The 27667-nt window shown below is 40.4% G+C and overlaps 1 protein-coding gene across 1 annotated transcript in view; it reads left to right on the forward strand.

The window, feature by feature from the left end:
* MYO5A (myosin VA) overlaps positions 1 to 27667 on the forward strand; it is a 105298-nt gene that overhangs the window by 3025 nt on the left and 74606 nt on the right. The window contains exons 2-4 of the mRNA XM_049812438.1: positions 17021 to 17131; positions 18551 to 18722; positions 24433 to 24577. Of these exons, the coding sequence (XP_049668395.1) occupies positions 17021 to 17131; positions 18551 to 18722; positions 24433 to 24577 (428 nt within the window). The remainder of the gene's footprint in view (positions 1 to 17020; positions 17132 to 18550; positions 18723 to 24432; positions 24578 to 27667) is intronic.

Below are 27667 nucleotides of genomic sequence, written 5' to 3' on the forward strand. Positions count from 1 at the left end.
TTAAACAACTGGCTCTAGCACACTCATGAGCTAGTTGTGAGCAATGGGCCCCAACCGTGCTGGGCTTTGTATTCCTGTGCCTGGTGTTGTTGCAAATAGAGACTCTGCTTGAAGGCATTAGCTCCAATTTTGGGATGCAGCAGTTTTAAACTGCTCCATGGGTTATATCCCAGGCATTCTTATTTAAAATATTATGCCTGTGAGCTCTGTTTAACTTGTCCTGTTGGACATCTGTCATTGGCAGGTTGGTGGTCCTGCTGTAAGATTGTTTCTGAAAGTTTTGGTTCCTTGACTTTGGTAACAAACTTAGGAGAATCTCGATATGTTTCTGGAATCACTGTAGCCCCGCTGAGCAGTGCTTGGATGTAGTTGATCAGCATTTCAGTAACTGTTGACCAACAACAGATACATACCTACTTCTACTGACCCATAAACACCTAATTCTGCTGGCCCATAAACATCAATAGGGACAATCTAGACTATGCATTGACTTTTGTTGAGCGTAATCTGCTTTCCTTGGAAATCAAGAACAAGTGAGAATGCTTTGCCTAGACCTGGAACTCATCTGACTTCTCCACCACGTTTCGTGTTAGATGTCACCTTTGTGATGTGTGACCTCCAGCACATGCTCTCGTTGCCTGTACATGAAAATTAACAAAGGAGGTCAGATGCTGTGTTTATGCTGCCTCTTTTAAAGTCAGAGTGAAGAGTTGACGTTGTTCAGTCATTTTTCTTCTCCATTTCCATCCTTTTTTCCCTGGGTTTGAGTTGTTTGTGTTTCATGCTGTGCTTTCCTAGAGGATGCTGCTTTGCCTTCTTGGGATTTCTGTTTCAGTTTTGTATGTCTGTGTCCAATGTGCTTATTTATTTATTTATCTATCCATTCAGTTAGACATTAATTTATTTTTATTCTTGCTGCTACCAATATGTTCCTCCCTTTCCAGTATCTTAGAGATTAGGGGCAGCTAGCTCCAGCTAGCTTGCTCCTAACTTAGGACCTAATCCAATTTCACTTAAAAGGGAGTGGAAATACTCCTTTGAACGTAGAGAAATCAGTAAACAGATTTTGCTGGAGAGCGCAGTCTGGGCAAACTGAACTCAGTAGCTGACCTTCAGTCCTGCCGCTCTCTCCTTGAAATGGTTCAGTTTGAGGGTTTATAAGCAGTAAATTGAGTTAGGGAAGTGTCAGCGGGAACTGCATAGAACAAAAAAACGCTTGTGCAGTCCCCAGTGTCGCAAGGAGCCCTTTCTTGCTTTCCTGGGGCTGTGTGCAGGCAGCTGCTTCGGGTGTGAAGCCAGGGTATTGCAAGACTTGGTCTTCCCCTTCGGTTGTGCCAGGTCCTTGCAAGCGAAAATGGCAAAAGGCAGATTCTGACCAGGTTATGGCTCTTCTTGGGTGCGTTAATGGTATACAGGGAGGGAAATACGGCAAAAAACAACCCAAGCGTAAGAGAGAAAATATAACTGTATTTCCAAATTTCTGTGCTTATTAGTGGGCTTTTCTTGGGGGTTAAAAAAAAGCTGCCTTAATTATTAGTCCTGTATATTGCTGTTTGAACTACTGCATGTGACATAAGTGTTTTCTAAACATTAAACAGTAACCAGTTGTCTCAGTAGATCGCTGCTTTGTTCTTCCAGAGCCATGCAGCCCAGTAATGCAGAGATGCGAGTCGTTCGTCTCGATGCACAACTTGGGCATCCCGCCCTGCTTCTGAGTTGGACCCGTGCAGTTCAGAGCAGAGAGGCTGTTGCAGAAATCAAATGTGTACTGTCAAGCAATTACATCTGCAAATGACAGTGAGCCTTTACAGTATATTTTGTAACTGTATCTCTGCCTCTTCTAAAAATCTAATGCAGCAGCAGCAGAAGGGATATTGCAGTTGCTTTTTTGCTTCAGAGACCTGCTGTGTCAATGGAATAAACGCGATCGCAACTCTGCCAGTGACAACTCACATCTGCGTGCACCAACTGTATTCCTATTGCTTTTAAACTGAAGGTGCTGGGGATATAATTACCCAACCATCTAACAATACTTGGTTTAGTCTAACCTTGACATTTTATTATGTTTTTGTAAAAAAAAAAAAAAAGTTTCCTGTAGTTGAATGCCAGCCAGGTCAGCCTAAGAAACTGAAAAAACTCTTAGCTTTCTAACAGCAGTTTTGCGACATGTCAGTGATCTATCATTCTTGTTAAAAGAAACTGTGATCCTTGGGAAGCAAGACGAGTGGTGGTTTGAGTTGGAGCCCAGTCTGCGCTAGAGCTGCTCCCCTGGGTGCTGGCTGTGTCCGGAGGAGGAAATGATACCACCCTGGGCAGGGCGGTGAGGCCGGAGATGTAGCAAGCTGGTTGTGAAAGCTTCTTGCAGCCCACGAATAGTTTTTGGGAAGGCATATCCTGTAGGCCTAATGAAACACTGGAAGTGTAGCATTGTTGGGAGCTACTTCTGGGAGAGAGGAGATCATAGCTTTATATTCCTTTTTTTTTTTTTTTTCTTCTTTTTTTGCTGTAGACCTAATCCTGAAAGTTGTGTGAATTCTTCGTTACGTGTAAAGAATAATTGTGAAGGTCCCATTTATAATAATTGGTCTTATTTGTTTAATTCTTTGAGGATCATGTTAAAACATTTACCTAATGATATTAGTGGATTATGTGGGATCCCCCACAAACTGTCATCAGCAATCCTTGCAGAATAATAATGTCTGTACATTGAGCTGCCACTGGTTATTTGCAGTCAGTTTCTACTGCAGTGATTTTATAGCACGTGCCAGATGGCTCAGGTAGTGGATTACTATTATTTTTTTAGTTAAATAAATGATCACATAAAGTGTTGTCGAGCTCCTGCTATGTCAGGAAATGTGTGCAGTGACCACCGTTACCTTTTGGTGAGCCAGAGCTCCAGGTTGAGTTGGAAGGGATAGGCAGCCGGTCAGGCAGATGTACCTCGCTCTTCAGGTCTCCTCACGGGGCCTTTGGGAGTTTAATCCTCTCCATGCGTTCTAATAAAAAAGTAATTTGTCTCTTTCTTTAATGAGACTCATTGTTTAATCTCTGTAGGACTAAAGAAAGCATTTTTGTTATTGAAATTTGCTCACTGAACCAGTTGAATTGGAGGAAGTCACAGAAATGGCCGGTATCACAAGGTTTCACTGTTTCTGGATGGTCTATTTTTAATAGGATTTAAAAAAAGCAAGAAGTGATGGTAAGGTTAATCATAGATGGTGTTTCTGCTGTGAGGGAAAAGCAGCACGCAGCTGGTGAGTCTGCTGTCCTGTGGGTACCAGTGGGCTGGTGCCTGGATTTCTGGCAAGTCAGAACAGCCTCTGCAGCAGACCTCAGAGGAGCCAGCCACGTGGGGTGTCCTACAGGGACAGTCACTGAATTCAGATTTCATTGCTTGAAAACACAAAGCATACCCAAATACGTACCTATCTGACGTCTTGCTTGTATCACTGGAGTCTTCGATACCTGCTCGTATATATGAGCATATGTGCAGACATTGCTGGTTTGAAAGGCATCTTGGCTAGGGGGAAGGTAATGGACCCAGTTGCACTTTGTGCTGTTGAGCAGCAAGAGCTCCGATAAGAGACGGTGGTTTATTTTATGCGTCTTGATTAAAGTCAGCTTATGTTGGTTTGCATGTATGAAGTTAGGGACGAGCGGAGCCTGAGCTCCTTTACTTGGTTGCATTTTCTTTCGCATGCTTGAAGGTACAGCGGTTATCTCTGATCTAATTTTGTGCTCACTGTAGTGGAGCAGTGTTTACTACTGCGTGTACCGTGCTTGACTCTGATAGTGAATATTTGTACAGTTGGGCCCAGGGCCAAGAAACAGCGTTTGGGCAAGGCAATTGTTCCTGCTGCTTGATTAGCAAACTACTCGAATGAGTTGAAGCAGCAGTGTGCACCTTCTGCTTGTCTTCTCTGCTGCTGAAATAGTAAGGAAGAGCTTCCTATGTTCCCTTAATAACAGGTGGTTCTTGTTGCAGAAAATACAAGGGTGTTAGGGTCAGAATAAACCCATGGTTCTTGGAAATTTTCATCTTCTCTGTGACTTTGGCTTTTTCCTCAAACTGTATCTTTCTGCTTAAGTTATTTTCATAGATCATAACCCTGCTCATGATAGACCGCAACAGATACATGGTTTTGTTTTGGGGGTGATGCTCCTAAGAGTTTGATTGGTTTAAATTGGTATCGAAACTTTTACGTAAGTGGAAATGCATTAGGCATGAAATTAAACCTGTTATCTAAAGGTCATGGAAGATAGAAAAAATTCAAACTGTGTTGAATTCAAAGGCTCTTTGTACAGTAACATTTTCCTTTTGTTGGCTTTACTTTTGAGCTTCATCCAGGATGGAGAGTTGTATGATTGGGTTGCTAAGGCCTCGTTTACCAATGCTAATAGCAAGGCTTTTAGCGACTTTCCTGGCAGAGAACAGCACTTTTCATGCCTGTGCCAGTGCCATGCTCTGTGCCACCCTTTGCTTAGGACTGAATCATTTCTTCCTCGTTCTCAGTGTTGCTTGTCTTTGCTCAACCCTGGCTTTGCTCAAGCCTGATCCTGCAGAGCTTTATCGTTATTCCATGTGAGTAATCTCATTGCTTAATTTTATGCTTTGAAATCAAGCATGTAAATCTGAAAGATTGGGCCTTTTATTCTCTATTTCCTCTTATTGCAGGGAAATAACTTTGCTGTCGTATACCTGCTCAGAATAGTTTGTGCAGGAAAACAAATGAAAACATATCCTAGGGATGTTGTCAAGTTCTTTGTGTTTAGCTCTGTGTATGCAGTGATGCAGTAAGTTTGGACCTCTCTACTCAAACCCCAATTTTAATATTTAATAGCAAGAGTGTATTTTCAGGAGTAGCTTCTGCTTTCAGGACCCCCACAGTCTCAGGGGGATAATGGTTCCACTCATCTTCTTTTAGCCTAGCCCACTTTCTCAGTTTGCAACAAGCAGCAGCCTAATGTGAAATGCTGTGTGAGATGTATAACCCGAACTGCCCAGCACTGTGCAAATGTGAAAAACACCAGAGTTATCGAGCTGATGATCTTGATGATTTTGGGGTCTTCCTCTTCCTGGCCATCCGGGTCATAACCCACGCCTTTTCTGTCACAATATAGCTGCTTTGCTGCCTGCTTTCAGTTAATTGCTGTAGTTAGTAGTTTTATTTCTATCAGTCTATTTATATACAAATAAAATGTAAAGAGGGGTTAGTGCTGGCTAAAAGGTTTGTGGGGGGGTGTGTGTGTGTGTTTTGTTTGTTTTTAAAAAAAGGACAAGCACTTGGTGCGATTACCTTAGAGGAGTGCCCTTCTTGCTGAATCCTGGGCATTAAGCAGCTGGAAGGTAAGCACAGGAAACATTAGGCACTGCTAATAAAGTTTAAAGACCTCACTCTTACTGAATGTCTGTGGATTGCAGATACTGACCCAGCTTTTAATGTGAGTATCTGCAAATTTTACTGCAAATTCTGAAGAGGTGAATATGGATTACTTAGAAAAGCAGAGATCTTGTGTCTTAACACCATCTGTTCTCCTTAGTGGCATGGATTTAATTTGTTTGGCCTGTTAATCGGGGACTATAGCAATTGTTGTCACAGATCTTTCCCTGAATAATAGTGGCATGGAGGTGGTACTCGAGGCTGGGGTAAAGCATCTTAAAATGTTAGAGGGAGAAGAAGGTACAAACCTAACATCAAATAAGGAAGTATGAATGAGAGCTCACCATGCTGATGAAGGGTCTGAGGGAGCAGTATGAAGATTAAACCGGAGGAGAAGCAGTCAGGAATGCAGAATGCAGCGGTGCCTGCAGGGTCATCTTCAAGTCTGTTACCTCCATGGTGTTTGCTGAAAGTTGTGGTTATTTTCTGAACATCTTGAAAGCTGTTGCATTTCCCTCATTGCTTATCAAGTCTTCATTTTTGCCTTTTAACCCCTCTTCAGGTGTGGCTGTAGGTAAGGCTGCCAGGGTAGTTCACATAGAATAAAAGCTGCCACTGGTAATTAGCAGAAGTGGCTTGTTGAGTTTAGCTCTTAGGAGACAGTGGGGATGGTTGAGAGCAGACTCTTCCAGGCTACTTACTTACACTGTGGTCTGATGAGAGCCCTTGCTTTAAAATTAAATGTAAAGGCTAAAGCAGCATTGCTTTGAAGAGCTCTCATTCCATCGTTATAGTAGTTAACACAAGGGGGAAATACGACGTGTGACTTGTTGTGTCAAGTTTCCTAAGATGGCTGTGTGGTTGGATGCAAACTGCACGTTTCTAGCTTACAGTCCTAAATATAGAAGAACAGAGACTTCTCATCTGAGTGACTTTCATACCCAGATGGTCTCTTTTTTGTAAATGGATATGAAAAATCATGAAGTCTTGCTGCAGTTACCGACAGTGTCTTTGAGTTCTTCCATTTGATTATCGGAAGACATGAGAATTTTGCAATTACTTTGTGATTTACAGGAGGACACTCTTGCTCTTTGCAGAGCCAGAGAAATAAACTAAAAATACTATGAGTCTGTCTAACAATGCGAGAATTCATTGCCCCAACATGGCTTGTCACACGTTACTCTCTGCAGACTCCATGGGTTATTCATAAGTATCTTTAAAGCAGATGACCTCAGTTGTTTTGCTGAGGAAACCAGAGAGATTCCCAAGTTGCCTTATGAGTTAGTGTACACCAATACAAGAAATATGGAAATATTTTCAATGGAGACTGAGCCTATTTTGCCTGGAAAGGAAACACCAACTGCCTCTGAAAGTGCTGCAAATCTGTATTACGAGAGATGTGGGATGGAAGTAGATGGTTTAGACTGTATGTATGTTAAAGTAAGTAGAATATGTTTGGTTGTTTTCTTGGTTTTAACGTAGGTGATGGCTGTGTAGCCAAATATAGAATTATTAGTATAACAGTTTATTGGTAAAGGTTTAAAGTAAGTAGAGTTTTGACTTATGATCTGGACATATATAAAGAAGACTTTTTCAGACATGCCAGACAATAATTTTATTGTTTAGGACATTGTGTCCCTTAGAAGAATCTTATATGAGGAGGAGCATTTGCAGAAGTTGTTAGAATTTGATGTCAGAGCGCCCTTCTTCCTTGTGACAACCTTATGTATCGGAAGTACAAAGGCAATAGAGAGTTTTTGCAAACAATCGAATAGATAACGCTTGTAGAGAAAAGGAGTGGAAGAGTTTCTCTAACGCTCAATATGGTTTACAATTTCCAGCTAGCGTAAAAGGTTTTAATTTCACTCCCCCCCTTCAACATAGAGGTGTTTTCCATAATTTCTCATGCTAATCAAGGTTGGAATTGCACTAACGAAATGGGCTGGAGCAGGCAGCAGTCGGGTCCCGGCGGTGCTCGCAGCCAGCTCAGCCCCGCTGCACCCAGCGCCTCGACTCGTGTGTGCGCTTTTCGCTCCGGGGATTTACGAGGGCAGGACTGAAGATCGCAGGGGAAGAAATGTGGCCGCTCTCGCTGGAGTTTCTGAGAGCAACACTGCAGCCGTTAACCCTAGTTCTGCTTTCACAGCTTCCCCTGACACTTGTGGAGGCTCGTGGGGAGGTTTAACTCTGCTCGCTGGTTTTAAGTTAGAGCTTGCCAGGTTGTTCGTACCAGGTCATTCTGGTTTCCTTTCATGGGAACTTACTGTTAATTTCCCATGCAAAAATGGTGGGTCTAAATATAGGTTCATTAGATGTGCTTCACTGATGTCAGGTTGCTGTTGTAATATGGCAGAAAGGTGTTTGTGGTGTGGACTTCACCAAAATGACAGTTATGCTCTGGGTTAGCTGAGTAAAACTAGTTTTTCCCTGAATAACTCAAGGTAAGTCCGTAAAAACTCTGGTTTAATGATGTAACTACATCTCAGCCTGGAGCTTCTGTGTCATTCTAGCAAAAATAATCAGTTAATTTTGGATTTTTAGAACCTCAAGCAGGTGTTCTACTTTCAGTGTGACTTTTGGGGGGGTGGGGCTAGGATTAAGTAAAAGCGAAAGAATGCTGTTTGGACTTGAGCTCAACTTTACAGAAAGATACTCGGAAAAGTACAGCCTTATCTACTATCAAAGTTTATGCCAAATATCATTCCTTTCATGTTTAACTTTTAAATTAAGCTTTCACAGTTAAGTCGGCAATTGCCCATACTCCAGATGTTTTACAGATATCAGAAAATTTAGCCTTATTTCACCTCTGTGAACTAGGTGATCAATTACAGCTCCACTATTTTTTCCTCAATAACTTCTTGTTTCAAACTCCAGCTCTGTAGCACGGCACGGTGCAGTGCATCTGTCTGATCAATACACCCTTTGTTTTCCCTTCCTGCCTAAGCAAGTGCTAGAGACACCAAATAATCTCATGGCCGTGATGCAGATGGCTCTGCGCTGCAGCAGAGACACTCGGACAAAAGACAACGCTTCTTCTCTCTGCGTGTATGAACCCAGGATGAACAACCAGCTGCAGCCACCACTATCAGCCCCTTCTGTCCCCAAGCAAAACTTGGGCTGCGCTGCATGTCGTGAGAAACGATTCGGTTATCCTGCCTCCTGGGGGTGAGGTTTCTAGAAACTTTGGGGAAAATAATTATAAAAAGCTTCTGTAAGATCTTCAATCCATTTAAGAACTGGAGACAATGGGATCAATGTTTCATTGTGTGACATCAGCATGTAAAAATATATAAGAAACCATCAGGGTCTTGGCTGAATTTGTACCAGTGGTCTGGAAATAATACTTCAGCATTTGGTTGATTATGCTGTGAAGTCTATATTATGGCTTGCATCATCTTAGCGTTAAAATCCTACAACCGCTTGTTTCATTTGGCCTCATATTTGATTTCTTGGATCTTAAATTCAGGCACCCATGAAGTTAATCATGACATGTGGAATGTTTTTTCATGTACTCCTTAAGTATTGGCTTTTTTAAAATTTCTGAATTGGAGTATTTTTGTAGTACATGCACAACATTCACTGTGAGGACACAAAGGTGAAATCATGCAACCTTTTCCTAATACTCTTTCTTCAACGCAACATGTCCTATTAGCTTTATATTCAGGGGATGGCTGTAGTTTTGCCCTTAAATTTGCTCCTAAATTTCTTGTGGCCAGTCTTCGACAACTCTTGTAACATGGTTTTCAGGTTGGATGAATTAGGTGTTTTAAGGCAGACTTATAATTAATTTCTTTTTGAAATCACTAACATATAATTCAGTGTCGGCCTTCGTTTTGGTGGTATGGATCGAAATGCAATACAGTGTATGCCTCTCTGTGTGGATATGACCCCAAATGAAGTTTTATGTGAGTCAGGATATTTTCCTGTTGCTCAGTCTGGGGTAGGCGTCACACTTCTGCTCAATGTTTTTGCTGATCTTATTGTGGTTATTTAGCTGGTTTGTGTCTCAAGTAGTGACCAGAACATTGGTGGTTTTGAAGTAGCTGTAGTTGCCATCTTTTCTGAAGACCTTTCAGAGCTGCGTTCATTTCTTTGACAGGTCTAGAGATCAAAACTGTTTCAAACACGACGTTTTCTTAAACACTGATTTTTCTTTGAATCTATCTTTTAAAGCCTGATTTACTTTAAACGAACATTTCTTGGGAAGCGTGCTGAATTAAATGAGATTAGTGTACTGCAGCAAGCAAGACAGAAGTACTGCTGTTTCGCCAGGTTTTTATTGTGGGTGATTCAGCTGTAGGTTTGCCGATGGCTGGCGATGTCTGGGATCCCGTAGGCAGAGGGGGCAGGCGGGGAGCCCCAGGTGCAGCGGCGCGGGGGGTTGTGAAACGTGCGTTGTTTTTCTGTAGTTGGTAATACTGCCTGAATTAAGCCCTGTCAGAAGCGTCGTGCGGGCAAACCCATGGTGTGCCCAAGCCGGGTTGCGTGTGACTTCCCATTGCCGTCCAGTGGTTTTCGGCGGTGGGTGCCACCGGCATCGCAGCTGAGTAAGTCACAGAGCAGAAGATTAAAACCGGGGCCGCTGGCTGAGGGTGGCTGCTTCGGGAGAAGGGGGTCTGTGAAATACAACGGGAGCTGACAAATGCTGTTCCCGCATGCGGCATCTTAGGGGGGTGAGCGGGCAACATTTTGATAGCTGAAGTATTGCCTGGGTTAACAAGGACGGAGCATAAACCACATCTGTCTCCCTCTGTATGACAGTTTGAAGAGAAGGTCAAGTGCAATCAACATAAGCTGTAGAAAGCTGTGTTTTTAAAGATGAAGAAGATTCACAACGTTTCATGTGTTTTAACTGCTTAAAAATGTTTCTTATAGAAGTTGTATCAACTACAACCTGGGAATATAACTGTTCTTTGATAGATTTGGTAGCGTAAAGTAAAACACTTGAGTTTTCTGGCCTTGATGTCAGGCCCGGTGTGTAGATTTGCAGGGTGATAATCTTCTCTGAGGTTCAGTGGAAAGGGTGCTAATAACTGTAATATTTAAAGAAATAAAAAAATGTACATTTCTGTTTGCTGATCAAATCTGCCTGTAGTAGCATGTGTATATATATCCTGTGTTTGGGATTTAGCTTCTTTTGCATCACTTTGAAGTAAGGTGAAGTTTCAGGTAAATGTAAGTCAACAGACATTTTTTGAGTGGCTGAAGCTGTGCATCTTGCTGCAGCGATTCTTTGTGGGATGCTGATAGTTTTTGATTGTACCTCGTACAATCAAGGCGTGTTTGGCAAGCAATGTACAAGTTGTTTTTGTTGTTACAAGTCACCAGGCCCTAAATACAACGAATGCCTTATAAAAATGCTTAAAAGAAGGAAGGAAAGAAAGAAAAAAAAAAAAGATTCTATATTCTTAGGATTCAAATGCAGTGGGTATATATATATACAGTAGATGACGTACTCAAGTACAACAGCCTTTTTTTTCATTGAGCTGCAGTTCGTTACTTTGTGCGTGGTGAAGGATACAGTGCCTTACCTGCCTAACCTCGAGTACTGCAGGCAGTTTGACCCAAATTTGCAAACCCAATGTCAGCAGTATGCAAGCCCCTAGTGGTGGTGGTCGCTCAGAGCCTGGGTCACCACCGTCCCCCGGCTGCTTTTGATCTTCCTATTAGGTAAATTAACTTTGTGAGATTATTTTTCAGATAAAACATTAATACAAATTGTCACATGTATTTTCCCCAGTATATGTATCATTATATAAATGTCTTTAAAATTAATGCTTTCTAAACATCAGGCCTTAAACTGTACCAGAGGTATATAAATGGCTGTTGCTGAGCAACAATACGGAAAATATGCTCCGTGTCCAAAGAATGCTACTGCCTTAAAGAAAATCAGTAATTTTTGTTTTGCTTCTTTTGCAAAGTTAATGATGCCATTTCCCTCAGGCCGTAAGAAGAATTTAGATGAGTTGGTCAGAGGTTTTGCAGCAGGCTGCTTGTTATGGAAATGCTCTACTTTCCAACCCTCCCTGGTTACTTGGCATTTTTATGAAAGGAGAGTAAAGTCTCGTCTGTCTTTTCAGACTGCAATTGGCAGCAGCACTTTGTTAATAGAAGTGTAACGCTTCCTTGGGACTGCCTGCGTATCTCGGGACAGATGGCAGAGATTTTAGAGGTTTCAGCAGTGGAAGAAATGGGACCTCCTCCCGCCTTGTGTGCGAGTGATCAGGATCTCTTTGTAGGGGATCCAGGTCGGTCAAGTTAAGACATGTTCGACCTGTTACTCACCTGGCTGTGCATCTGCTTATGTTGTTAATACAAAAGCTAAACTCTTCTGTTTCAAGTGTTTCTAGCCTCAGTATTATCATCCATGGTGGTGGCACTGTGAACCAAGTATAGGGGAAAATATAAAGCTGAAAGGAATTTATTCTAATAGCATCAAATTATGTTTTCAGAGCAGCCCCGTCCAAGGAAATCACACAGCTCAGAAATACGCATTTTGCGTAGACAAGTTCAACACTTCTGCAGTGTGAACTTCTGTGACTTTGTGTTCTCTTTTGTCGTTATGTCTTGTTAGCATAGACGCTTCTCTTTTTTCCAGCCTAATAATGCAGCCTGCTCTCTCCAGGTGGCTGTGTTCAGTTAGCAACAGGTTCACATTGAATGATTTTGGTCAAGTTTGTCTCTGACTTTCACTAGCTGTTGCTGTTCCATCAGGTCCTTCAGCTAGTGCTGCCAGAATTGATGGTATCTCTTTGATCCAGACATTAACGAGCTGCTTTCCTCCTACCCAAAACCAAGGCCATTCTTGAAAGAGAGAGGGGCAATGTCTCTCATGAGTTTTTCATGGTTAACACCTGAATGACTGCATTTTTTGAGGCTATCTGTAAATAAATAAATAGGTGATCTCTGCTGAATTGAAAATCATGGAAGTTCACTTGTATGGGTAGATCTTGCTGAGAAACTAGGGATAGCTTTTTAAGAGTTGAAATTTCTTTTTTCATTTTAGGATGTAGATCATTTCATGAACTCTTTCAGCTCTTACCAGAAGAGCTGTTAAGCTGGGAAGATAGCTGTATCTCCTGCAGTATTTGTGATTGTGCGATGGAAGTAGAAAACTATTTGACTACTGAAGCGACTGCTGAGCTGCTTGCATTGCTAATTCCGTTCTGTCAGCAATGTCAATTAGTACTTCAAGAGGTTCATATCTCTGAAGAGAGGCTTTGTGAGTCATATGGTCTCATTTGATAGATAATTATTATAGTCTGCTGATTTCTTCATGTGATCTAAGATGAAATCATGAGGTATGAGAGAATACTGCGATTTCCTGTTATATTTTCTTATTATGCAAGGTTGTGGTAATACAGCCAGCTTTCAGACCCACCAGTAAAAAGTGAAAACTTCTCTCTGTATTTTTTTTCTGCTGTGAATTCTTTTAGAGTCACTATATAGATATCACTAAGCCATTGCCTTTCAGCAGGCCAACTTGTTCTTCCTTCAACAAAGTATGGCAATTCCACACTTCCATGGGATTTTGGAGGTGGTGGGGTTTATTACGTTAGTCTGCTGAGGCTGGAAGAGAGTCTAGGCAAGAAACTGAGTTTTGCAATAGTCCTGTCAATATGCATTTAATTATTTGTTTTCTTTCTGAATTCAAGGGTATGTCACCTCTGTCCCTTATATTTTCATTCTGATTTTTTTTAACCTGGTTTAGATTGAGCGATGGTCCTGTGAATGCTCGCCTGGAGATAGCTGGCTGCTGTCTCCAGCCCAGAGTGATGGTGTGGCTTTGCGGTAGGGCAGAAGGATGGGCTGCACGTCCTCCTCGTGCCTCTTCCAGTCCTACATCTCCGATGAGGATAGGAAGAAGTCATCAGTGGTGAGCCAGAAGCATACCTGCAGAGAAAGTACAATGTTATCACCTGGATAGCAAAGCTGAGTTTATTAGAGCCAAATCAATACTGAAATTTAAAGTGCAGGTGACACTATTGGTAAGCTTGGAGAGACAGGAAAGGTAATAATATTTACCTAAAATTTCATTCACTGCCTTTCCTTGAGTAAATCATACTGTTATCTCCCCTGTCAACAGTTTTATTCTGGTGGTTCAAAATTTGCATTGAACTATTACAAAGAGTAATATATTCATTGATCATAATCAGGCACAATTTCGCTAAAGATCATTTGAGTCTAGCCATAATTTTTATTGTCATTTCAGTGCTAGAATTTTGGAATTTATTTTAGGCTAGAATTTCCTTCCCTCTTTAGAAGGCTGATTTGTAAATCAGTGTCTCTAGAAGCTTATTGTATTTTAGTCTTATTTTAATATAGTCATAAGCTTGATTTTATAAACTAGTAAATAAAGAGGGATGAATAGTAGAGAGCAAGGTATTTTGCAAGAGAGAGGCCCTTGGTCCTGTGGTGCTTTGTTTTCTGCTATAGGGTTGGATCCCACTAAAGGCTAGGCAGCAATGGCATCAACTTATTATATAAAAGATAGAATGAAAATCTGATTTTGCAAATCATTCTGCTAAATTACTGAGGTGAGAATGTTGTGAAATGATTCAGTGCTTATAATTAGGAACATCTCTCTCTTTCCTCCCACCTGTTCTTTTTACCAGGCGTTTTCTTTGGCAGGGGTTTAAGGCTAGGCAATGAAGCTAGAGATGAAAAGCTACAGCTTAGTGCTCATAGGATAACTTTAATATCTATAGGGTTATGTCATGTGGAAGGTTCAGCTGTCTGTAGTAACCCAGTTTCTATGGTGATCTGTTTTCTGCTCTTTCCCTTCTCTAGACAGTAGAAAATGTACAGTTTCAGCTGAATAAATTAAAGGTGCTGATTTCATGCTGGCATAGATCACGTAGTTAGAAACTGCTACACAGCATTTGCTGCCTGAAGTTAACAGTATTTGTCTCTTACAAGGCTGCTGCCTTTTTTACATCAGGAAAATTCTCTTTGTGTAGCCTAGTGGAAACCAGCCTGCTAACCTGTTTTGCTAGACAGTATTTAAATGCTTTCCTCTTTTGTAGTACATTTACTTTCCTTTCAGTTAATTCTTGTGATGAGAGGGAAGCAATATCCCATCAGAAACACTGAGGATGGGGAACTGCTGCTACAGCTGGGGTGGGGGAAACTTGGGCAAAGTGTGGTTCGCGTTCAGTCTTCAGCTGTGTCTGACGCTGTAGCATCTTTGGTTAGACTAAAAAAAACTTCCCTGCTTTCTGGCAGGATTTTGATTTTTTTTTCTTTCTTTTTTTTAAGTAAAAGAAGAGTTCAGTGAACAGGTGCATTGGGGTAAGTTTGGATATGTGTGTTCGTGAAGTTTTACAGGGAATCCTTTGTTTAGAAACCAAGTGGGAAGGGAAGGAGACATTGCCCCTGAGCGCACTACTTGACTCTAATACTGTACCTCTATTGTCACATCTTGGTTAATTGTTTTGGAATTTTTCTGTAGGTTTGTACTTGCATTGGCACATACACTTGTTAGCACACACCTTCATTTTAACGTAAATGAGGTTCCTTAGCCTGCGAGTTTTGGATACAGCAGAGCTGATAACCAACCAAATGATCCAAATGCCCAAACCATGGATTCTGCTGCTGATTTCCCGGCTGCTCCACTGCCTGTTGTTGGCCTCTGTTGCTGTTATATACAGTGCTCTGTGAATGGGAAGAGCGCATACTGAAGAATCGTTTTGGGGATCTTTCGTTTTTTCAAATAGTCTATCAATATTCTTATCTTTTGGGGGAGTGGGGAAGAGGGTATGTAAATAATAAAGTAATACTGCACTTTTGTACTGAAAACAATAGCAAATATGTATGAAGCTAATAAAGCTGAAAGAAGAAAAAAAACCGCAACCACATATTTACTACAAAGAACAAAGTTTCTTGTCTTTGTATAAAGTAGATTCTTAGGGCTGGCGTAAACATCCAGTGAAGATGACGACAGACCCGGTGTGGGAGTGTAACATGTTCTGTAGCGGGAATAATGAAAGTGAATTCTTAATTCTTTATTTCATTATTTTTCTCCTTTCACTCAGCAGATAGAATTGGTTTCCATGTACGGCGTAAGCTTTTCAGGAGTTTGGGAGCTTTCTAGATGAAGGCAGCAGCAGTGTTTTAAAGGCTGCAGTATGTTAAGGGTAAAAGCCATTGATTTAGGCTGTTGTAAATTACTCACACACACTGTTCTTGAGAAGCATCCTGGGTATGGGAAGCAAATTGATTTGTGAAATTCGAAATAATTCCAGGCACTGAGCCTTCCTGGCAGCTTCCAGCTAGGCAGGGTGCCTTACCTCTCTCCTGGGCCAGGGGCAGGGGCTCCTCAGGTCTTGGTCCCCAACCTGCTGCCTTTGCTGAACGCATTTTATCATTTCCCGTCTTGCAAGAAGAAGCCAATATGAAGTTTGGTCTTTCAAAAAATCCCTAGTAGAAGTAAGAAGTTCATCATTTTAAGTAGTGGGAAAACTGGGTTAAGAGGGGAAAAAAAAAAAAAAGCTTCAGCATTCTTTGAGGCAGAAGATGCTATACAAAAACAAGTTGTGTAAGATTAGGTGATGAAGCTGTATGACCAAACGCAGTTTTCTCTGCCATCAAATGCTGTGCTTTGACAAATACGTTACAGTTATTTTGAAATAGTTTAGTGGATTGAGAATGTCTTGCAACATGGCTGCACCTCTGAAGCCAAGAAGCTGGTTTGTTTGCAAGGGTGATGGGTGTGGGATGATCTCAGTGCTCTCTAGGCATTGCAAGAGCATCGGTTCAGAAGCTTTAATATATTAAAAATGTCATAGACTTTTCCTTGTGTTACTCAAGAGCTCTTTTCATATGTACATATTTGCATGTACATGCAACTGTGTAAGTAACTAGATGGTTTCCGTACACCTTTAATTGATTCTTGAATATGAGATAACCATTATATCTTCACTCATTTAAAAATATGACTACTCTTTCTGTTTTTGAAAAAAAAGTCATATGTTTGTTCTGGGTTACTTTATGAATAAAGTTTAGGTGAAAATGGTCATTAGTGGGAATTCCGGTTTGTGGGGTTTTTTTCTATTATTTTGAGGCCTTTTCAACCAAATCTTTTCAGGTTTTTTTCTTTTGGCATTCTGGAGATAATCTGTTTTAAACTTGCCCTATTTGCAATTACAAAGGAAAAAGCTTTTAATACTTGAGATCAGGTAGCTTTGCCTGAATTAACACAGATGTGCCAAAGTGTTCACTTAGGGGGAGAAAAAAAGGCAAAAAAAAGCTATATGGTGTTATGCTGCAAATGCATTTAGAACCTGCTCAGAAGAGTTACTCCAAGTAATTTTTTTGATAGCCAAGTTTTTGATCTCTCTGCAAACACAGATTTTTTTCTTTGTAGATTTTCAGGATTGAAGGTGTATCTTGAAACATTATTTTGCAAGGGAAATGCCGCCTTCTTTTTGTGTAGGCAATAAAATTAAGCTCACGTAGCCTTTTATCAATAGAATAACTTACCTCAGACATACTAATTAACTTGTCTCTTGCTTAAGGGTTTGGCTGTTAAACATGTATTTAAAAAAAGAAAAACACGGTTCTGGTGTCGTGTATATTGACGATCTAACTATATTGCAACAAGAAGTCACTGATCTTTTGCTGTTGTTACTGTCTTGCAGTATGCCAGGGTTTGGATCCCTGATCCAGAGGAGGTCTGGAAGTCAGCAGAACTTCTCAAAGATTATAAACCTGGAGATAAAGTCCTCCAGCTTCGACTTGAGGAGGGCAAGGTAGGTCTGTATATTGTTTGTAAGCTGATTGTTCTTGTTCTTGACCGGAGACTGATGTATCTAACGCAGGAAGCTGTGCCATCAAAATATATCCCTATTTATGTATGTGCAATTATTCTTGTCCACTGACTTTCAGTAGTATTTTTTTGGTGTGACAAATTGCACTGTTTAGTTACAAAAATCCATTTTGCCTGATTTTTAAAACAAATAAAATAAAAAATGTGTTGCTTTTATGCTTATGCTGTTAAACCTATAACCCCAGTTTGATACTCCAGTGAGAACAGTGTTGCTAGGAGAACAGTGTTGTAGAGAAAGAACTTTTCTTCTGTGACTTTTAAGTTGAGCATAACCATCAGAAGATTAATAAAGGTAAAAAGGGGCAAGGATTAAGGGCATTATGAAAATCATGCTGTATATGGTGTAGAAAAATGATGATGTGTCTATGAAAGGCTTACATCCTTCTAGTGAAGGCCTGTTAATTTTTTTTTCATGCCAGTTAATGATTATTTGATTTTAACATATAATGATGGTGATTCCTCAGATCTTCTAATGGAAAATAAAGATCTACTACAGTTGGTCAAATATTTATTTTTAATTTCTTCTTTTTCATACAAGTGGGCAGCTTAGATCCTACTTTCATGTAGAGGCCTACATAGCAATGAAGTAAAAAGAACAGATTATCTATATAGAATAGCTTCTAAATAAAATATTTTACTTGAATGAATTTCAGTCTTTGACTCACTCACATTTCTTATATGGCAAGATGAGTACAACCTTTTTAATCTGACAAGATTAATTTTCCCGCCGTGTATTCCAGGCTGTGGGGTGATGCTGCACACTTGCACATTCCTTGGAGTAGAATGGGGGTGTTAGCAGGTAAATGAAGCGATTTAGGTCTAGAGAAAGATGCAATTAAAACATCTATATTAGAGACTAATTATGTCTGCAAAAATTGTAAGTGGCATTTTTTCAGTTTATGTGTTCTTCATGGCATTCTGCCAACATTCTCGTCTTGTATTACTGTGTATGAAGGTGACTATAGACTGATGGGAATCTGCTTCCTCTGTCTGTTCTGCTCAAGAGGAAAATAATGTGGAAAAAATGGTTAGATTTATGATATAATATATTTTGTTCTACTTAATAAAAAGATTTGGCATCAAAATCAAGGAGTTTGCTTAAGTAATAGTCTAAAAGGATGATACCTCCTCATGGTTGCCTGTTACGCATATAGAAAACACTTTTGGGAAATTTTAAATTACTTTTTTGGAGAAAGAACTGCTAACGCAAATCACCAGATAATTTAAATCTTGCATTGTGTTTTTGTAACTTGGGCATGTTTTGCTGAGAAGAATGGTTGGAGGGACTGAATGAGGAAACCTAAACACCAGCGCTTTCAACATGTTTCCATTTGATTTTCAGGACCTAGAATATTGCCTAGATCCGAAGACGAAGGAACTCCCGCCCTTGCGAAACCCTGACATACTTGTTGGTGAAAATGACCTCACAGCACTCAGTTATCTCCATGAACCTGCTGTTTTACACAACCTCAAAGTTCGATTTATAGACTCTAAACTAATCTATACCTATTGTGGCAAGTACTGTCTTTTCATACCATAATCTTTATAGGGAATGCCCTAGACAGGAAAAGGAAAGTTAATTATTGATACGTCTGCCTTTAAATTATTTAATGATAGGGCATGTTGGGCTATTCTTATGAAAGTCCCTATGTTTGTGGTTGTTAAGTGTATCAAGTAGACTTGAAAGTGTTAAGGTTCAGAGAAAATTGAGTTCACTGTGTGTTCCTCTAGCTTCTCAATGGACTCTGTTTATAAAATGTGTATTCAGCAATTTTAGCTTGCCAGTGGGATTCCTGGCTGGTTGGTGTTTTCCTTAGGTTTCCTTAGATAGGCATGGACTGGAGGAGGGCTTCACAGGGTGCAGACACAGGAGGCTCGCCTTGCTGTTTGGTGGATTTATTGCCCAGTTGTGATTGCCTACCGCTGCATTGAGCTCCTCCATCTCTGTATGGAAGTTACCAGTGTCTTTTCTTTTCCATGTTTTCCAATCAGGGCAACTATAGGAGTGAATTTGTAACAGTGCATGAGCCAATGCTTGTCCGATCACAATTAGGTACAATCTTGGTTTTAAAATTACCATTTAACTCACAGTAGAGGTTACCCGAAGTTGTAATTGCCTGTGATATTTTCAGATGGCCAGAATGGGGGGAAGTTACTTTAATGACCACTTCGTAAGTGCAGAATTGCAGCTGAGTGGTCTATTTTAAAGAAACATGGTGAGATAGTTTAGGCTTAAAATTTAGATTTCTTGCTTCTGGGCTTTTTTCTCTGTGTTCATGTGTTTATTTTAAATCTCAGTGTTTAGTCAAAATACATTGCTAACTTTTAATACATCCTTTCAATATACATAAACTGAAAATTTTTCAAATATTTATCTAGTTTATCTGTACTTTGGGCATTGTGCTGGTGCATAAGAAACAGCTTAAGTCATTAGTGGATTTTTTACATTTTAAGCTCAGTAAAACAAAACACAATGTGAAGATGTGATTGCTAGAAACCAGATATTGAAAATTTCTTTCTCGTAATTGTCTGATTAAGTCAGAGACTCATTTTACCAGTACGTGTAGTCAAATTATCATTTGCATATTCATTGTAGCCCACTATATGCCAGCAGAACACGTGCCCATGATTTCTTTTCAATACGCAATTTAACTTTTGTCTCTAATCAGACTTTCGTAGGATAGTCCCAGTTCTTTGTATCGCAAGCCAGAGTATACTGAACCTTCTTGATGTTATCATATATTATTAGAGTTGCTGTTTAGAATTTCATTGTACTTTGCACTGTTTTGCAAACTATATATAGATTGGGGAAGTCATGTTGCAAGGCGGCCCTTGACAGGTATCAGCTAATCGTCTGAAGCAGGAATTTGTGTTTTGCAGCTGAAGGCATTGTCCTGTCCTGGTCTGCATGTGGAATATGCCAAGGGTCAGTTTTTCCCTCGCCTGGTCACTGTTACAGCTCCACCCATAGCGATGGGTATGGGGACCTAAGGCAATCAGCACGTTAAACGTGTTGTGATGGTCAGTCTGCAGGCATTAATGTCCCACCACATTTTGCTCACTCCGGCTATTCCTAATCTGGGGATGTTCAGCAGAGTGCCTCTGCTCCCAGTCCTGCTCTCAGCAGCACCCAGGCCGTGAGGGACTGAATCAGGCTTTGCCACCCTCTGCTTGCAGCCAGCCTTCATTCCCGTAGGAGTGGGAGATGATTCATACCCATGTCTCATCCCATCATGCAGTCAGAGCATGACTAGAGGCACAGAATAATTTAGGTTGGAAGAGACCTCTGGAAGTCTTCGGTGGAGCTCCCTACTTAAAACAGGTCTGACCAGACCAGGCTGCTCAGGGCTTGGGCCAGTCAAAGTATCTGAGCATCTGAGCGTCTCCAGTGATGGAGATACCACAGCCTCTCCGGGTGACCCCTGCTGAGGGTGCATGTTGTGGTCCCGGCACTGGGACCACCTCAGTTCCCCCAGTATAGACATTGCCTGTGTTTCTCTCTCTAGTGCCCCCACGACAAAGCTCTCGATGGGGGAACGTTGTGTGAAAGGGCTTTTGTGCGACTGGAGTCTCATGGCCTGAGCTCGTGTGGGGTTTTCAGTCTGAGTTTCGTGGTCCCGTGCCTGCTGATACCACCATACCCCTCCCGTAAGACAGCCTGCCCGGTTTGTGTTTCGGCTGCTGGCAAACATGCGCTGTGTTCAGCATCATTTAAGAGGCTTTCAAAAGGAAAGTGCTGTCTGCTAGTTTTGTTTTGCTGTGTTTGGGAGAGCATGTTGTTTTCATGTTTTCTGGAGTGCAGCTTTAGTTGTGGGTTTGGCTGGTTTTATAGTTTCCCATACGGCTGGAAGGCCTTTAGCTCTTCATGGATGGGTCTGCCAGAGGGCCTGGGATGGCGGAGCTTGGTCGGCTGTTTTGCTTCCAAACAAGACTCAAGCGATGATTCTGGGAGCTGCATGTGGGTTTATTGGAAACGTGGATCCAGTAGGGTGGGGATTCCCAGTGGTCAGAGTCCGGGTGAAGGAGGTTTAATGCTGTCTGGTGACCTGAGGAATGCAGTATGTTGTGGATTTACTAGCTTGGGATGTAGGCATAGGTACGTTATGTTATAAACTAAGGAAAATAGACTTGGCGTGTTGGCCTTTAAAAACGTGATCCTTTGGCCACGAGCATTGACCTTTCAAACTGCTCTATCAGTTCCCATCCTGAGTACAAGTTACTTCCCCTCTGCAGAGATTATTGCCTTAGAGCTCTGCCTGTGGAAGGAACTGTATTTGCCTGCTTAATCTGACTCGCACATTAGACAGGTTAGTTTAAATACCCCGTGAAGGTGGTTAGAGTCAACCCAGCTGATTTAGCCCAAAGGAGATTAAAACACTTTAATCCACCACGTAAATTACAGTAACATTGTTCTCAACCAGCAGAGCTAGAACTGGGACAGAGGGATGTCCACGGCCCTAGAAGTGAATTTAAACCATCCTGTCTTAGTGTAATATGTCAAATGGATATTAAATGATTTAAAATTTCACTTTGAAGTAATCCAAACTTTTAAACAGAAAACATCCTAATTTCTTAGTTTCAAGTCAGCCTTTTGCCAGCAATTCAGAGGTGATTTATAACTTTGCTTTACTGTTGGGAATATGAAATGAAGAATTAATGAAGGAAGTTGAAAAGTTACAAAGGAAAATTTGAATGCTTACATGGGAAAACTGCTATGGCTGTGATGAAAACTCAATAAATAGTGTGCTGGTTAGTTCAGATGTATAAAGTACTGCCTGCTATTCAGGACAGCAAACTTTAATTTAAATTAATAAACTATGTTAATATCCAATTTTTCCACACATGGGTGAATATGTTCAAGATAAAAGAATTAGATACACTTATTTTGGGTATATATAAGAAGAATGGCAAAAAGAGTAGCCAGAGTTCAATTTAGTGGAATTGTAGGAATGAAAACACACATAAATCTGATTTGGGAAAGGCCATGATATTTCTTAAAATAGCAATATGATTTAGTGAAGATAAAGAGAAGTTATATGTAAATTAATCTGGATTATAGTCCTGTGAGACAGATTTAAAAGTTCCATAGAAAGCATGTAATTCCTAACTCACTTGGTTTGGGTATTTCCAGATGGTAGTTGCTTGTTGATTTTACAGATTGCTACTGAAGTTTAATGGTTTACTATGCTGGAGACTTGTCATGGGGCTGCTTGTTTTGAATTCAAGGGTTTATTTTTGCCAACGTAGCCAAAAGCAGGAGGGAATTGTCTGAAGTCTCACACAGCTTTTTTTTAATGCCTCTTTGATGAGACTTGCAAGCCTGGGAGGCTTGGCTCAGCGGCGTGGCCTTACTTAACTTTTTACTACTTTTTCACAGTTACAAAGGGCAGATGTTAAAAACTGACACTGAAAATATTCCTTGAATCTGCTAGTACTGAGGTCCCTTCCCCTCCCTAACACCCCTCTTATTTCTTGGCTCATCACTACAGCGTTAAAACTTGGCATAAATTTTTATAGAGACTTTTCACTTGAGCTCCTGAGTCATTTTAGTGAAGTCATGGCTGATGGAAAAACACTGACTTACATGGGTGTGTCTAGACATAAAACTTGCCATATACTTGAGAAATAGATTGGGGTCTCTCGGATCTCTTTGTGAAAAATACTCTACTGTTTAATGTTTTTGCTATGGTTTGTGCTTGAACTATAAATGCATGACAGGATTTAAAAATGCGATGATGCTTCCAGTAACAGCGCCAGACTGTGGATGCTTTCATTTCCCTTCTCCCAGCTTTTCCATGGAAAATTTCTTAGATAGACAGCACAATGCTGTAAGCTGCACAGGGCAGAGGGCTGGAATCTGCATTGAGGAAGTCTGTGTGTGTGCACATGTGAATTTCTGAGCAGATATAGAAGTGAGTTGAGTGCTGTGGAAATGCTTCTGGTGCAGGTTCTTCAGGGATGGTTTGTCCAAGGAGCGTGTGTAGCATGCTTGCTATAGTCACTGTGCAGCCATCTGTACCTGCATTGTCGCTTCTAGGCACCAAAATACATATGTAAGAAGAAATTATATTTTTAAAATGGCCACAGTTAAAATTAGAGTTTCTTTTTTTTTTTCCCCTTATCACATTGTCAAGGTGAGGAGGAATTGCCATGTCAAGAGAGCACAATTTGCCTGACACGGCTGGGTCTCCCATGGCAGTGATCAGTGTTTTCACCCCTGCACGGAGCAAATAAGTGTTCCCTACCCATTGTAAATGCTGCAGGAGAGAAAGGTATAAGTAATCTTTGTTGAATCATCCCTGTGGGCAGAGCAATCCTAGTTTCTCATGAAAAAGAAAATCGTACCAAAAACATTTGAGATCTCACTTCGTGGCTAGGAAGGATGTATGGACTGTTTTCCTGCATGGGGAGAGTAAAAGGATGGCATGAGTTTAGAAATACTGTAGTAATAAGTGGAATTAAAAAAGACAGATACATGTTTAACTGGGTGGAAAAACTAGAAAATGGAAGGTGTAAGTAGTTACACGCAGATGTATAATATGAGGGTTTTATGGTGCCTTCCAGAGTCGTAATTACTTAATTTCCTGACATGACTGTGTACTGCTGTGGATGAGCCCTACGAAATATGTCTACATGTATTTTTTTTTTGATCCCCTTGACTGGCAGAGATGCCCTGGAATCCAAATTACACCATGACTCTACTTTGCTGCTTGTTATAAAGACTGAAGGTGTTATTCCTGGGCACAGCGTAATGGCTGAAGGGTTAACACACTTCACATATCCAAACTGACAGTCAGCGAAGCCATGTAGTACTTATAATTCACAAATCACGTTAACATTTGTAATTCGCAGTAAAACACAGGGAAGTACAATGCACATTCATTGGTTTACTTCACTGAGCAGGTGATATTTCAAGTCGGCACGCTCTGAATCTGTTCGTTTTGTGCATGCTAACTTTAGAAAAGGCAGATAGAGAGAAAAAGTAAGAAGTTGTCCCTGATGTGTTTCCTAAAGCAGGGTAGAAGTAAACTCTTATGATACTTTTTGTACACAAAACTGTGGTCAGAATAGGTATCTGTTGAAGGCAGTAATATCAGGTCCTTATTCTTCTCTAGTTAATATTTTTAGAAATGTTAGAACAATAGTTGGTGTTAAAGCCATTTTTTGGTTTGTTTTATTTTGAAACAGCTATTAATAATTCCTTTTGTTTCATTTCCTTTGTAGGTATCGTCTTAGTGGCCATAAATCCTTATGAACAACTGCCTATCTATGGCGAAGATATCATCAATGCGTACAGTGGCCAAAATATGGGGGATATGGATCCACATATCTTTGCAGTGGCTGAAGAAGCATATAAGCAGATGGCCAGGTTTGTAGACCATGAGTCTTGAATTCATTGTTTTTCTAAAAGGAATAAGACTTAAATTTTCTGGCCAATGGCCTTCTCTTTAATTTATAGCTCATGAAATAATTTTGCAAGATCTGTCTTTTATCGACCGTTTTAGTACATTTCACAAGAGAATAAGTTGCTGAAGTTAGCAAACAGTAAAGCATTACAAATGCCATAGAGATCATGGCCACTGACAGGTAACAGGAATAACTACAGATCTTGTCAATATGTAGGTCTAAAATTAGCCTAGTGCTTTAGAAGATTATGTTGTTGTGATTTGATTAGCAAAATGTGGAGATACTTTTTAATCATCAGTGGATTTTTAAAGAGAAAAGTGCCAAATTCTTAACTGTTTTGTATTTATATATGATACTGACAACAGAAAAAAAATCACTTGGCTTATGAGTGCTATTATAGGCTCCTAGTCATGTCGGTCAAGTCCCAGCTACATAATCTGCCTGTGGCTGTTGTTGACTAGAATTAAGAGGGAGCAGAGGGACGATTGCATAGAGCGTGTGAAAACAGCGTCTCTAAGGACGCTGTAACAGCTGCGCAGGAAATCCTCATTTCTTTAAGTATTGCATGAAAATGGACTTGTCACCCAGGGTGAGTGGTTATTAGAAACTTCTTCCCCTCCACCCCAAGAGCCTGCCAATTTGAGGAGCTTTTGAAATATTTTGTTTCTAGGATAAAGATCTTTTGGGCTACTGTGTGGTCTTTGGTTGACAAGATGGTCCCTGGTATCCTCATTGGTTAGCTGTGAGCTATTGAATCAGTTTTCTGTGTTGGCAATACAGCCCATGATCAAATTAATCAAGTAAAACAGTGGCAGGGCTCTGGATAAATTGCGATGGCCCTCAAGCCGTACTGCAGGAGGGGGAGGCAAGGGGAGAATGGGTTGAAAATGATGAAGTGTTCATCTTTGAAATTAGCTATCTGTTCATTTAAGAATCCATATGAGAAGCTAGAATGAATAAAATGCTCCATACGCTGTGAAGTTAGTCAGCTGCATACGTGAATATGGTGATTCACAATTCCCATGTAATAGATAATTTCCAAAGAAAACGGTATGGTACAGTGCAACATTTCATGACTTCGGGTAATTGCAAAATAGCCAATGATTCAAAAATACTCTACATCTGCACAGCTGAATGGCAGAGGTATTCGCCTCACTTTCTGCTGAGAAAATAGACATATAACATATTATGGGAGTATAAAGGCAAAACTGAGTGTTACAACAGTCACATCTGCATTGTGGCTCTTTCAGTCTAGATCACTGTTGGTTTAGATCTAGATCCCTGTCGTTTTAAACAGACTTGCTACTCAAGTCCCTCTAAAAGCTCTACAAAACAAGAATTTATTAGCGTTATTTTACATCTGAGGCGCGGTACAGTGAGCTGCAATTATATGTCAGTGATGAATATAATCCAAATTCCCAGAATTTTTGTTCTTAGTATTAACCAGTGGAAGAAAGAGAGTGGAGGGGGATCTCTCTCCACTGGCTGCCTGTAACCACTGTCTGAAGCAGGCTTACCTCTTACTTGTGTTGAAATTTCAAATTGCTGGATCACCTGTATTCTGCGTGCTTGTTAGCTGAAGCCTGTGCAGTGGAGACTTCTATCTGCCACCATCTGCATTCTCTGCTGTCAGAGGAAGACTGAGGGGGCTGAGATTTTGGCTAGAGTTCCTGCTGTGGTTTTCCCTTTTTGTGTTAATTGCATGCTCTTCAGCTCTCACTATGCCCTCCAGCAATTGTGCTGTCCTGAATAACAACAAATAAGATACAGTAGAAGTTCCATCTTGAAACAAATGATGAGACATTATAGAAGCATGGAAATGATCTGAAATAATCCTTTTGCATTAATGAATTAATTCATTTGTGTGTCTACAACATGTTATAAAAAATTTGTTATTCTTTTATGAATAACTGACAGTACTTCCATAGGTGCAAAATGAAATCTGAACCCACAATGAGAACGAAAAAAATTCCTCTACCCTGAATTAACAATTTCATTGTTTATTTAGTTTCCCAATGTTTATTTCCTTTTCTCTCTCTTTTTTTTTTTTTTGGCTTGTTTGTTTTTAAGAACTTTTTCTGTGATTTGGACATCTGGGTTTGCTCATTGAATTTAGTTTTCTAATGCTGTTTCCAATTCCTTAATCAGTTGTCCTGCCCTTTAACTTCAGTGATACTTTCTAAACTCTGAACAAATCACCTTTTACTCCTGGATTATGAAGTTAAAGAAAAAAATGTTCAGATTTACATTTCTGTAGCTGGTTATTTAAAAATGAAAATCAGATTGTCTGTGACTGTTTCATTAACGCTTTAATAATTGCATTGAATATTCATATGGTAGCTACTCATATGGCATTAATCTATATTTATGCATGTAATTGGTGAGATTTATTTTTCTGTTGTTTCTAATCTTTCCTAACTCCATGTTTAAATGATCACTGGAGTAATTAATCATGATGCTCGACATGCTCCTATCCATAAGGCTTCAGTGAGCTCCTCTAAATATTTACTCCTTAAGTCTTCTTGTTAATTTATAATTTAATGATTTAGAATTCATTCTTGCCAGCTTCATTACTTCATCTGCTGTGGCTGAGAAACTCCTTCCATGTGCATGGTTGTAACTAAATGATCTCTGTGGTCTTCTTCAGCCAAAGAAAGTGCCCCATGACAGCGATCAGGAAAGCTAGTGATTGTACACTAAATATTTGCATTGTGTCTTCAGAAAAAAATACAGTGCGAAAATGTTGGCTGCTGGAATGACAGGGATGGAGCTCACATCTGGCTTGCGCACGGAAAGTGGTATTCAGCAACTGTTTGGGGTTAATTGCAGTATAAAGCAGCACGTAAAGATACCTTCAGGTGTGAAATTTTCTGCATAGAGAGCCAAATGGTGTGGTATGTATGGGCTGTGAAGTGGTGTGCCCATTTAGGCATCCATTATTTCCTCTTTAAACAGCAGTTCTGCCACCAGTTTCCAGTGGAGGGTTAGTGAAAAGGAATATGGCTCGGTTTTATCCATAGCTGACAATAAATAAGTGATTACTGTTTGCTCA

The sequence above is a fragment of the Accipiter gentilis genome, chromosome 10, assembly GCF_929443795.1.
Source record: "Accipiter gentilis chromosome 10, bAccGen1.1, whole genome shotgun sequence".
Lineage (NCBI taxonomy): Eukaryota > Metazoa > Chordata > Aves > Accipitriformes > Accipitridae > Astur > Astur gentilis.